General features: G+C 40.8%; 1 protein-coding gene across 4 annotated transcripts in view; it reads left to right on the top strand.

Moving 5' to 3' along the window:
* Positions 1-12698, top strand: part of nbeal2 (neurobeachin-like 2) — a 231554-nt gene that overhangs the window by 117687 nt on the left and 101169 nt on the right. For 3 of the 4 annotated variants that reach the window (XM_063057242.1, XM_063057257.1, XM_063057251.1), the window contains exons 10-13: positions 1518-1604; positions 7024-7107; positions 8304-8402; positions 8852-9426. In XM_063057242.1, coding sequence (XP_062913312.1) covers positions 1518-1604; positions 7024-7107; positions 8304-8402; positions 8852-9426 — 845 coding nt within the window. The remainder of the gene's footprint in view (positions 1-1517; positions 1605-7023; positions 7108-8303; positions 8403-8851; positions 9427-12698) is intronic. The other variant, XM_063057260.1, reaches the window with a different exon arrangement.

The raw sequence follows: 12698 nt of genomic DNA, 5'->3' as shown, positions 1-12698 counted from the left end.
AGAATAGTTTTCAGTGCAGATGGAATGGTTGATTATCAAGCAGAAAGGATTATCTGCTTTTATAGAACCTACCAGAACTTTAATAATAGGCAGGTGAATTCTGGGGAGTGAACCTGAGATCATCCAACTCAATGTGCATAACTGACTAAAGGTGAATTAACCTACTGCAATGAGCTGTACAATTACGAGTCAGTGTGAGGACATCTGACACAGTTAGTGTGCAAACAGCATGCTTTGTGCATTCTTATAAGGAAGAAGGTCAAGGCTGAGTACATTTTCACTGTCAAAAGACATACTTAAAAAGAAAAAGTAGATGTAATAAACCTTTTTGTTCCCACTGCACGTTTCGACATTGACTCTATTAACATAGCCATGAGATGGTGCAGGATCCAAACCAGTTATAGAACTGATCCAGGAAAATGCACAAGAACACAGCAGCAGCAGTAGAGCACCACAACCCTCAAGCCTGCTCCTCCATTCAATATGTCTTTTGCTCCTCAGCTCCTCCTCCATGTCACTTCCCTACACTCCTCAATTGCTTAATCTTTCAAATACCTAACTAACTCCATCCAAAATAATTTGGCCTCCATAGCTCTCAGGGTACAGAATTCCAGGTTCATCACCCTGTGAGTAAAGAACATACTGTGAATCTCAGTATTTAATGACTGGTCCCTTGTCTTTTAACTATGTCCTGTCATTCGATCCTCTGCCACTAATGAAAACATCTCTTTATCTCACCCTGTCAAGCTCCCACAGAATTTTGAATGTTTCAGTAACATCACCTCTCATTTTGCTAAACTCTAAAGAATACAGGCCCGAGCTACTTAATCACTCTTGATAAGGACAGCCCTCACATCGCAGGAATTTACATGGTGAACTTCACTTGGACTGCTTGGATTGCTTCATTCCTTGGGTACGAAGACCGAAACTGGAACCGGTACTGTAGGTGCTCACCAAGATCCTGGATAACTGTAACTAAAATTCCCCTTTTGTAACTTCAACTCCTTTGCAGTAAAAGCTAATGTGCTACTTAATTATTTTAATGAATATGCATCACCCTATGCTTCCCACATTGAGCTCCATTTGCCACTGTGATAACCTACAGCACCAAGTGGGCCCAGGGTCCCTCAGCCAGTAACATTGCTCCCTGATGACTGTCTACCTTCTGATCAACTCCTACACCACTTTTCATTTCTATCCCTCAGAACAGAGAGGGCAAACATGGAAAGACTGATGACCTTGGAGGTCTTCCCAAGTTTCTGCAGTGAGGACACCTTGTTATGCTCTTTCTCAAGTATCTTCCACCAAAAATATTTTTATGATTAAAAATGATTGGGCACAAGATGTAGGAACATTTTATCCGTCTGAAAGTTTAGAAGTTAATTTGTGTTGCTCTGTGGTGTTTTGTGAGCTTTGTGTGGTTTCCAATGTCATGTATTTTATACATTCTGTTTTTTTGTTGCTTTCCTCCCTCCCCATTGACCCTCCCTCGCCTCTCCTTTCCCTCTCTTCGACAGCTCTATGTAAGCAGTAGATCTAAGGATGACTGCAAGGGTGGGACTGACCTTACCACTCAATTATTGACTGAAATCAATCTCAGTAAGGTACTGCTGCAGCTGCTGATAAACTGAATGAAAAGGAATGACCAGGCTTGATGTCAGCACGGTGCAGTCACATATTGAAAAGCTTTTCCCCTTCCCCTTCTTGTCCATGCGCTTCTCATTCCCTCCAACTGCACAATCATTCTCTCCATGTCATTCTCTGTGTCTCCCTCCCTCTCTCATACTCTCCATCACCTTCCCTTTCCTGTACTCCCCATCTCCTTCCACTCTTGTTCTCTTCATTCCCTCTCATGCCTGCTACCTCCCCTTCTTGTTCTGCTGCTGTTTCCCCTTCCTGCTCCTGCCCACCCTTGTTCTGTTTGCTACCTACAGTCTTCTTCCCCTACCCTTTCACCTAATGTCAAACCTCCTTCTACCGTAGCAGAGAGAAACTTTGTAACCTGAGTATTGGAACAAAAAATTATTTTAAAAGAAAAACGAACCCAAAAGCAGGTACTTAATGTATGAAATATAAGGAAAGCTGCAGCTTGCTGATACCAGCTGGGGTGCTGATCCTATTTCCTGCTTAGTATATGCTTGTCTGTCAATCATTAGTATATCTCTACTAGGCTGATTGAATTTCATGGTTGTGAAATAATTAATGTCATACCACAACAAACGTACGCAAACTTGATTTACATAGCCAAACTTGGACAAAAATATACAAAACTCTTGTAATTATAATCACAATATTTTATTACACTACCAGCATAAGGCAATAAAAATGTCATACAGATTTGTAAAAGGTTTAATGATTTGCTCTGTGATCTGCTATAATGTTGCCTGTTGATATTCTGCAGGAATGAGCAGCATGTTTCAAAGACCATGGACAATTTAAGTGAGTTGAAATCAGGGCAGATAGAGATCAGCTTGAGTATGTGTGGGGTTTCCACTTGATTCCCAGTAAAAAAAAACAAACAGAAGTCTTTGACAAGCAAGGAGTTATGCAAGAACAAGAGAACAAGAATAACTCCCTTTCAGCATATTAACTTTTAGTAATGAGGCATAACAAGGAAGATGACTACATCTTAGGAAGGCTGGAGTATACAAGTCAAGATGTTATAATTCCACTGTTGATGGTTAACCTCATACGAAATATTATTCTCATATCTGGAAACTACTTTGGAAGGAGTGAAGAACAGTTTCGTACAAAATGATTACAGATCATTAGATTAAACCACAAATTTCTGAAACTGTATTTTTGTTCCCTTGAGTATAGAAGATTAAGGTCCAAGTTCATCACAATGCAGAAAGTAACAAAAGGGATTGAAAAGAATAAATGCAGAGAAGCAATATCTACTGATTGGCGAATTCAAAACAAGATGGCACAATCTTAAATTAGGAGCTTAAGCATTTGGGAGTGAAGTCAGAAAGCACTTTTTTTTTAAGAACAAGGGAAAGGAGATTCAAACTTTCTCTCTGAAATGCTGTTCATGCTGGATTAGATGAAAATTTCAAAACTGGGATTGATAGTTTCTTTTAGGGATAATAACAAAGAGATTTGGATGGAAGTCACCAATAAATTTCAATGTCAAGCAGGCTTGAGAACATTAATGGCCTTGTTTATTCTTATCAGGGGAAATAAAGACTGGACAAACTGATTAATTTCACAAAGGTGAAGTTTGTTGGAGAGAGAGAGAAACAGACAGAGAGAATCGAGCTTCATAAAGGGAATCATATGAGGTCACTGTGAATTTCAGAATAGTATTTATAGACTGCAAATGAAATGACCTTTGCAAATCAGAAGGAGAAACTGATTCCTATTATAGTAATGGACATGAAATGGATCATTGTTGTGGTGTGATGTTCATGTTTCTAATGCCACTAAAACAATTTCCTGACTTTTATGGTTGTGAATATATTGTGCAATGTAGCATCTTGGTGATTTGTATCTGATTGAAGCCATTGGGTACTATTGTCTGTAACTACAGGGGAAGGATAAGGAGATACTCATCTGTTGCAGTCATAAAACTTGTTCAAAATGTTTGCCACAAGGACCTTAATTGCTGTGCCTTGGATAAGATTCCAATAAGCATAAGGAGTCTCATAGGATGGATCACCATCCACAGATGTACATCCTGTGCAACATGTGAAATTCTCTTCATCAATAACCCTGGTAATGAATAGGCAGCCCCCTGAGCACAAAATGACCTTGGGAACTTTTGTCTTTCCTCCAAGACAAAGGATATTTCCTACCTGTTCTTTATTAAAGGCCCTCTTTATTCCCACTCTTTGCCTTCTGCAAGTCAACTAATCTTCTGTCCGTGTTAGAACCCTCCAATAATACCATGGGCTCCTATCTTGTTTAGCAAACTCACACGTGGCACCTTGTCAAAGGCCTCCTGAAAACCCAAGAAAATAACATCCACTGTCTCTCCTTTGTCTATTCTGCTTCCTACCTCCTACCTCCTCTTAAGAATTCTGACAGATTTGTAAGACAAGATATCCCCTTAAGGAACCCATGTTGACTTCAGCCTTCTTTTGTCATGTTCTTCCAAGTAACCTGAAACCTAATCCTGTGTAATAGAACCTGACATCTTGCCAACCACTGAAGTCAAGCTAACTGGCCTATAATTTTCCATCTTTTGTCTCTCTCACTTCTTTAAAAGTGGAATGACATTTTCAATTTTCCAGTCATCCTGGACTATTCTAGAATCTAGTGATTCTTCAAAGATTACTACTAATGCCTCCACAATCTCTTCAACTTGGGCTACATGGATGTTTCTCTGGTTGGCAATCAGTGGTGAGCAGTGTGCCACAGGGCTCAGTGCTGGGCCCGCAACTGATCACGATATACATTAACAATCTGGAAGACAGGACAGCGTGTAATGTATCTAAGTTTGCTGATGATACTAAATTGAAAGGAAAAACAAATTGTGCAGGGGATACAGAGAGTCTGCAGAGGGATATAGATAGGTTAAGTGAGTGGCAAGGGTCTGGAAGTTGGAGTACAATGTTGCTAAATGCAAGGTCATCCACTTTGGAAGGAACAATGGAAGATCAGATTATTATCTAAATGGTAAAAGATTGCAGTATACTGCTGTGCAGAGGGACTTGGGAGTGCTTGTGCATGAATTGCAAAAGGTTGGTTTGCAGGTGCAGCAGGCTATCAAGAAGGTAAATGGAATGTTGGCGTCATCGCTAGAGGGATTGAATTTAAGAGCAGGGAGGTTATGCTGCAACTTCACAGGGTACTGGTGAGACTGCATCTGGAGTACTGCATGCAGTTCTCCTTACTTGAGGAAGGATATACTGGCTTTGGAGGCAGTGCAGAGGAGATTCACTAGTTTAATTTCAGGGATGAGAGGGTTAGACTATGAGGAGAGATTGAGTCGCCTGGGACTGTACTTGCTGGAATTCAGAAGGATGGGAGGAGATCTTATAGAAACATATAAAATTATGAAAGGAATAGATAAGATGGAGGCAGGAAAGTTGTTTCCACTGGTAGGTGAGACTAGAACTAGGGGGTGTACCCTCAGCATTCAGGGGAGTAAATTTAGGATGGAGGAACTGCTTTTCCTAAAGAGTGGTGAATCTGTGGAATTCTCTCCTCAATGAAGCAGCAGAGGCTACTTCAGTAAGTATATTTAAGACAAGGTTGGATAGATTTTTGCATAGTAGGAGAATTAAGGACTATGGGGGAAAGGCAGGTAGGTGGAGATGAGTCCATGTTCGGATCAGCCATGATCTTATTAGATGGTGGAGCAGACTTGACGGGAAAGATGGCCTACTCCTGCTCCTATTCCTTATGTTCTTATGTATCTGCCTCTTTCAGAATCCTGGTGTATAGCCCATCTGGTCCAAGTGACTTATGTACCTTCAGGCCTTTCAGCTTCCCAAGCACCCTCTCTTTAGTAATAGTGACCACACTCATTTCTGTCCCTTGATACTCTCGAATTTCTGGCAACTGCTTGTGTCTTCCACAGTGAAGACTGACATAAAATCTTTAACTCAGTTCTTATGCCATTTCCATCATTGCTTTTTCTTACGCCTTCTGTTGGCTTGAAAAAGCTTCCTAATCCTCTAGCATCTCACCAATTTTTGATATATTGTATGCCCTCTCTTTTGATTTTATGCTGTTTTTTACTTCCCTTGCCAGCCACAGTTGTCTCATTCTCCTTTAGAATGCTTCTTCTTGGGGATGAACTAATCCTATGTCTTCTGAATTACTCCCAGGAACTCCAAATGTTGCTATTCTACCTTCATCCCTGCTAGGGTCCCTTCCAATTAACTTTGACCAACTCCTTTCTCATGCCTCTGTAGTTATCTTTAATCAATTGTAATATCAATGCATCTGATTTTAGCTTCTTTCTCTAAAACTGCAAGGTCAATTCTATCATATTTTATTCACTGCTTCCTAAGGGTTCCTTTACCTTAAGCTCCATAACCAAATTTGGTTCATTGCACAACATCCAGTCCTGAATTGCCTTTTCCCTGGTGGGCTCAACCACAAGCTGCTCCAAAAAGCCATCTGATAGGCATTTTACAAATTCCTTCTCTTAGGATCCAATACCAACCTGATTTTCCTAATCTACCTGCATATTGAAATCCCCCATGACCATCATAACATTGCCCCCTTTATATGCATTTTCTATCTCCCACTGTAACTTGTACTCCATAACCCGGCTGTTGCTCAGAGCCATATAACTCCCAACTGGGTCTTTTTACCCTCGCAGTTTCTTAAATCTATCCATAAGGATTCTATATCTGCTGATCCTATGGCACTGCTTGCCAAGGATTTGATTTCATTTTTTACCAACAATGCCATCTCACCCCCTCTGCCCATCTGCTTGTGATTTTGATAGAATGTGTATCCTTGGAGGTTTAGGACCCAGCTGTGATCTTCTTTCATCCATGACTGTCAGATGCCTCCAACAATGTTTCTGCCAATTTCTAACTGCACTATAAGCTTATCTACCTTGTTTCGTACACTGCATACATTCAGATATAATGCCTTCCATCCTGTATTCATCATCTCTCTTCTCAAATTTGTCTCCATCTTGCCTGAAGTTAAATTCTTAGTTCTTTCTAAACTTTCTGCATTTTTTATTCTGGAGAATTCAGTTACCTCCTCTATTCTCTCCTTCCCTTTTACTTTTTCCACAGTTTTCCCATCTGCCAGTGCCTGCATGTCACTGCAATTTGGCACTTGCTTATCATCATTATTTGCCCTTAATAGAGACAACTTGTTGAACGGCCCAGTCTGGTGCCAGTTGCAATGCAAATTCAGATGACTATTCAGAGCCAATCACATTGATACTTTCAGTGGGGACAACCCAATTACAGTCTTGTCTTCTCATCTCCTTCTGCAGTCTGGCTTCATGAGCGCATTCACAGTTGGCCTTGCTTCTGAAGTAGGTAGCTGCAGCACAACTTTATTGGCTTCCTACAAAGTTGTTGTAATAATCTGCCCCTTTTGCAGGTATTTGAGAAAGAATCGGATTCCATCACAGTGCACGCCATCAGAGTGCTGACAGCAATCATGAAGAATTCACCCTCTGCCAAGGTATGATATCTGGAGTTCCAGTGTCCTCCCAATTTTACCGTAAACCTCTCTATTACCAAACAGCCTGTTTTAGATTTTTGTCTTTCTCTGCATTTCTTGTTATGCAGCCATATTCTCATAGGACAAAGAATTGAAATCAGGCACTTCATATCAGGGGATGTGTTAAATCATATCACATCTGTGTTAAAATACATGTGGTCTCATTAGCCTAAAACTTCTACTTAGCCGCTGTCTGCTTATAATCACCTCCCTGTGAAATTTGCTATTCCCTGGAGCAGGTCCCTGTTTGGAGGAAGAAGTGGATCAACAATTCCACTGAAATAGTTTCAAGTGGAAATTTCTAACAGAATTCTTCCAACCAATTTTGGTCCTTCATTTCATCATCACTCCCAACCCTTCAATGAATGACTTAAACTCATGAAAATGCAGATTGATACAACAGCCACTGTTTTTTGTTCCTTTACTGAAATTGCCATTGGGTCAGAATAGCGTTATTGCTTCTCCTGAGGATTTTATTTACCATAAAGGCAAAAATCAAAACAAACCATTACCTCAGTTTCGAAGGAAACTTGATCTGCCCTGATTTCACAATCTTTCACTTGAGGTATAATTACTAATTATTTATTGTTCTTTCTGTTCAGCATCTTTTATTTGGCTCCACTGCAGAGCTTTTGAGCATTTTTTAAAGATGGCATTTTAAGCTTACACAGTCTTGCACTGTGCAAAGTGCCATTGTTGGATGAGATGTTAGGCCGAGGCTTTGATTAGCTTCATAGCCGGAGGCAAAGCAGCCCTGGGCATTATTTTGAAGAAAGAATGAAGTGCTCTCCAAGCACCTGGCCAAAATTTATTGCTCAACTACCACCACCAGAATGGATTTCTGGGGGATATTTCTTTACTCTTTGTGCTTCCAGGGAGTCCTTTGGCTGTTGTATTTCCACATATTGCAACAGTGCTTGAAAAGTCCTTCATTGGTGGTAAAGCACAATGTGATGTCCTGAGACTGGGAAAGGCACTGCAAGTCTTTTTCACTCGCTTTTATCAGCTTTCTGGTAGAATTAGCAGATTACATTGTGACTCTTACTGTGTTTGTATATAGAAAAGAGTGACAACAGTCCCATGTCCCGGGGGTGATTTGTCCTTGCAATATTCATATATCTGCTTTAAACATCACTTGTGTTTTCTTTTGCCAACAGGAGGTGTTTAAGGAGCGGATTGGTTATTCCCACCTGTATGAAGTGTTGAAAAGCCAAGGAGAGCCAACAAGTCGTCTCCTGCAAGAACTCATGAACATGGTAGGTAGGGCTGGCCATGCCATGCTGAAGGCTCGGGGATGTAAGTCACGCAAACTAAATTTCAACAAAGCCATAACTGGTAATAAAACCTTACAGTGAAGCGGAAGAGGAGACAGTGGGATTCTCACTTGGACTGATCTTCTTCTTGGGCTCTGGGTGTTTTATAGAAGCGTGAGAAATAGAAGCAGTGGTAAGCCATTCGCCCCCTTGCACTTGCTTCATCATTCTATCAAAATCTAGGTTTTTCATTTACCCCAGTGATGCTTCTCTGTATGAAACCCATAGCCCTTCATTCCTTACTATTCAAATTACTGGAAAACCTACAATTTATCTTTCATTACCAGTTATCTTAAGAATAAAAGTGATGGTCACTGTTCTGCTTCCAGCTTTTAGGAATGGGTCAGTTACGTCAGTACTTACCTCTCATGATGGTTCCCTTCTGTCTGCAGGCCATTGAAAATGAGAACATGACCAACCTCACAATGATCAACAATGAGCAACCCTTATTAATCTTGGTGCAGTGGATTCCTGATCTGAAGTCCCGTGATCTACAGATCTTTGTCTCTGAGTGGCTGAAGAAAGTCTGCAATGCCACGCTGTGGACACGTGCCACCTGTGTAAAAGCTGGAATGCTTCCCACTGTCCTGACATCTTTGGGCTGCCACCCACAGCTCGACAGGAAGTGCAGCGAGAACCTTATTGATCTTCTCCAGTCACTAGGCAGTCTCTCCATTCAACCTCCAGAGCTTCGGCAGTTGATAAAACTTCTTCGGACTGATGATGGCAAAACACACCCGTACACCACCCGTGTTATTCGGGCCTTGTCAGCGATGGCAAAGAAAGACAGCTCAGAAACTGTGCTGCAGTATTTTGACCTGACTCCCAGCATGGCAGGAATAATGGTTCCCACCATCCATAAGTGGCCAGGTAATGGCTTTGCATTTCATGCATGGCTCTGTCTGAATGAGGAACGAGAGGACTTCTACTTATTACGAAAGAGGCCAAAAAGGAAACAACTGTACAGGTAGGAATTGTAATTGATAATTGCAAATGAGAACTATCAGTTAAGATATTATCAACCTGTATAAATACAAATGGTCAAATGTTATTGACCTGTACTGTCAGGAAATATCAAAAATCGACCACTTGTAAGTGTTAATTGCTAATTATCAAAATCAGTATGTTTCTGGAAAGCAAAATTATGTTAGTCCAATTTATTACTTCTTTTAAGAAGTAATATGTACTGTGGATAAAGGGTAACAGGCAAATAGACTGTACTACTCCGATTTATAGAAGGCACTTAATGAGGTGCCACACACAAGAATTATTGTGGAAGGTAAAAGCTTGTGCTGTACAGGTGGTGAGTGGGAAGCAGGAGCTGATTAGAATCAGCTCTGCTGTGATCTTACTGAGTGGCCAAGCAGGCTTTAGGGGCTGTGTGATCTGCTCCTACTCCCATTTCATATAGGTTTATGTTGTAAAAACGGGTATAAAGAAACAAGAGTATTAGATTTATTCAGAGAAGGAAGTTACATGATATTAAAGAAGGAAAATATGGATCACTTTTCATACAGTATCTGGAATGACCTCTCAGTGAGGATGGGCATTATTAATATTCAAACTGGCCCTCAGTCTATTGACACGGGCTTTGATCATCTGAGGAAAAGAAGATTCAAACCTATTACTATTTTCACAGTCTACATTAATTCTTGTATGAACTTGAGACCTGGAATATCTGTAGGAGCAATAGAAAGATGCTATAAATGTCTCTACAAATGTCCATTGGCAGAATAAGGAAACCAATGTTAGCATTCTTTCCCAAGCCAACATCAAGGTTCTGATCACATGCAACAAGCTCTGATGAATATTTTTCGTATGTGTGACACTAGAATCCTCAAAGTACACTCTGCTCTGAGCTCTGTCTGACCAAGAGGTTACCAGCAGGTGCTGCAAGGATGTTCTCAAAATCACTTTGGGGAAAAAAAAAGGAAATCATCCTCACTGAAGGATTAAATGGGAGAAGAAGCACTAAGATCCATGAGATGGTCCATTGTGCTAATAGAAAGAATTCAGTAACACCAGTCCACACAGTCAAGCATGCCCTACCTTCATGGAATAGAATACATAGATTCAATATTAACCTCATCAGAACCCACAGAACACTGGAGTGCAAGCAAGCAATCTTTGAGTCCAAGGATTGCCTACAAAGTGCTACAGATAATCAAAAGGGAGAGGTACTGTATGTTTGTAAATGCCCAGAGTTGAAGAATGTTGGCAAACTATAAATGCAAGTAACTATGTGGGAATAATATGATATGACAATGTTAGAAATGTAGTTAAAATGGTGAGGACTGAGAGCTTAAATATTCATGGATTCAAAATGTTTCAAAAAAGATGGAGAAATGGGAAAAAAATCAGGTGGCAGTATTGATGAGGAAAAATATTGTGGCCTTAGGAAGAGACTAAGTCATTGGGATGGGGGTGAGCAGCAGAATCTATTTAATTGAAGTAAAAATAACAAAGAGGAGGAGAAAATTAGTGAGTCAGGTAGCATATGTGGATCCAGGAACATTGACAATGTTTTTAGTTAAAACCCTGAGATAGGACTGAGAGCAAATTGGGAAATGGCCAGTATAAAGAGGTGGGAGTGGGGGTGAAGCTGGGGCTGGTAGGAGATAGGTTGAACCAACTGGGGAAAGAGATGATGGGCAGATGGAGTCTGATTGGGGAGAAGGACAGGTGGAATTGAGTGACAGTGGCTGGAAGTGATATAGTTTGTATTTGGCCATATCCTGGCAATGGAGAAGGCTGAGAACAAACAGGTCGATATGGGAAAGGGAGTGGGAGTTGAAATGACATGTATCCAGAAGGTCAAAGTGGCCCTTGTAGACAGAGCATATGTCCTCTGCAGAACAGTTACTTTGTCCTAGAGGGACACACATTGAGATCACAGACTGCGGTAAACAAGGTTGGAGAAGATGCATATGAATCTTTGCCTCACCCAGAAGAGTCTTTAGGTCCTGGATCCAATCAGCATCACTCGGTGGCACATGATATGCCAGCAGGATAAACAGGCAAACAGTAGATGGAATTTAAGACAGAGAAGCATAAAGTGATGAACGTCAGCTGAAAGGATGTAAGAGTTAATATAGTTCTAATGATACAGTTCTGAAGTGTGTGTCTGGTGGTTGGAATACCCAGATTTTCAAGATAGCAGGACATATTGGAGAGCAGTCAGCAAGGTTTATGAGATCTTGGGCTTTATAAATAGACATACTAAAAGCAGTCTAATCACATTGAATTCTTATGATGCTGTAGATAGATCACATTTTAGAACATTCAGAGATTTACAGGAGTATTTTCTGGAATGTGACATGTTAGCTGCAATGTAAGGAGGTTGTGGAGATACGTAGGTGCAGGAGGTATACATGATTGTAACAGATAGAGCACAAATAGCCGCTCCTCCTAGCAGATGGAACAAGGGAGAGGGGGCACTGATTTAAGCTTTTCAGCAGGAGATGTGGGTAGGTTGGAAAAGAGGAGAGATGTGAGGAAGGATTTCATTCTGCAATAATGGTAACAATCTGGAACATGTTCCCGGCTATGGCCGTTCAAGTGGAAACAAATAATGATTTCAAAAGGAAATTAGGCAGGCAGTTCAGGGAAATAATTTTGCAGTGATATAATAGGGTATTGAGCTGCCAAAAACATTGAATTGGTCAAATTGTCACCTCTGGGCATCGTGATTCTGATCACTTTCCCACAGCAAGGGAGTGACATAGGTTCAACATTCAACAGCACTGACTTTGAAGGAGGTATCACACTGGATGGGCTGGAGTCTGGAAAAACTGCTGGATTGTTGCAGCTCCTCTGAAACTGGGGCTGAGCCACTTGGAGAAAGTATAACAAAATTAACCTATATATAACCTCTACTAGACCTGTTCTTCAGCTGTTTGTACTATTCCTTCAGACACTGTCAGGATAGGAAGAGTAGAGAGTGGATTTAGAATCAAATGGACTGAGTTTCTGAAAGAGGCTTTCTTTGCAGAGCCATATTTGCCAGGGAGAGCCACCAGTCAGATAAATGAAGTTAGCAAATTGGCACATTCAGAAAATTACAAATGAGAAAATCTGCAGATGCTGGAAATCCAAGCAACACATACAGAATGCTGGAGGAACTCAGCAGGTTAGGCAGCGTCAATGGAAAAGAGTACAGTCAACGTTTTGGGCCAAGACCTTCATTCAGAAAATTGTTTCCTAGCTTCAGTATTGGAAAATAACAAACACAAGCTTCCT

This window comes from Mobula hypostoma, chromosome 1 (genome assembly GCF_963921235.1).
Source record: "Mobula hypostoma chromosome 1, sMobHyp1.1, whole genome shotgun sequence".
NCBI lineage: Eukaryota > Metazoa > Chordata > Chondrichthyes > Myliobatiformes > Myliobatidae > Mobula > Mobula hypostoma.
Note: the sequence above shows the minus strand (reverse complement) of the source record. Positions and strands in the feature narration are given on the sequence as shown.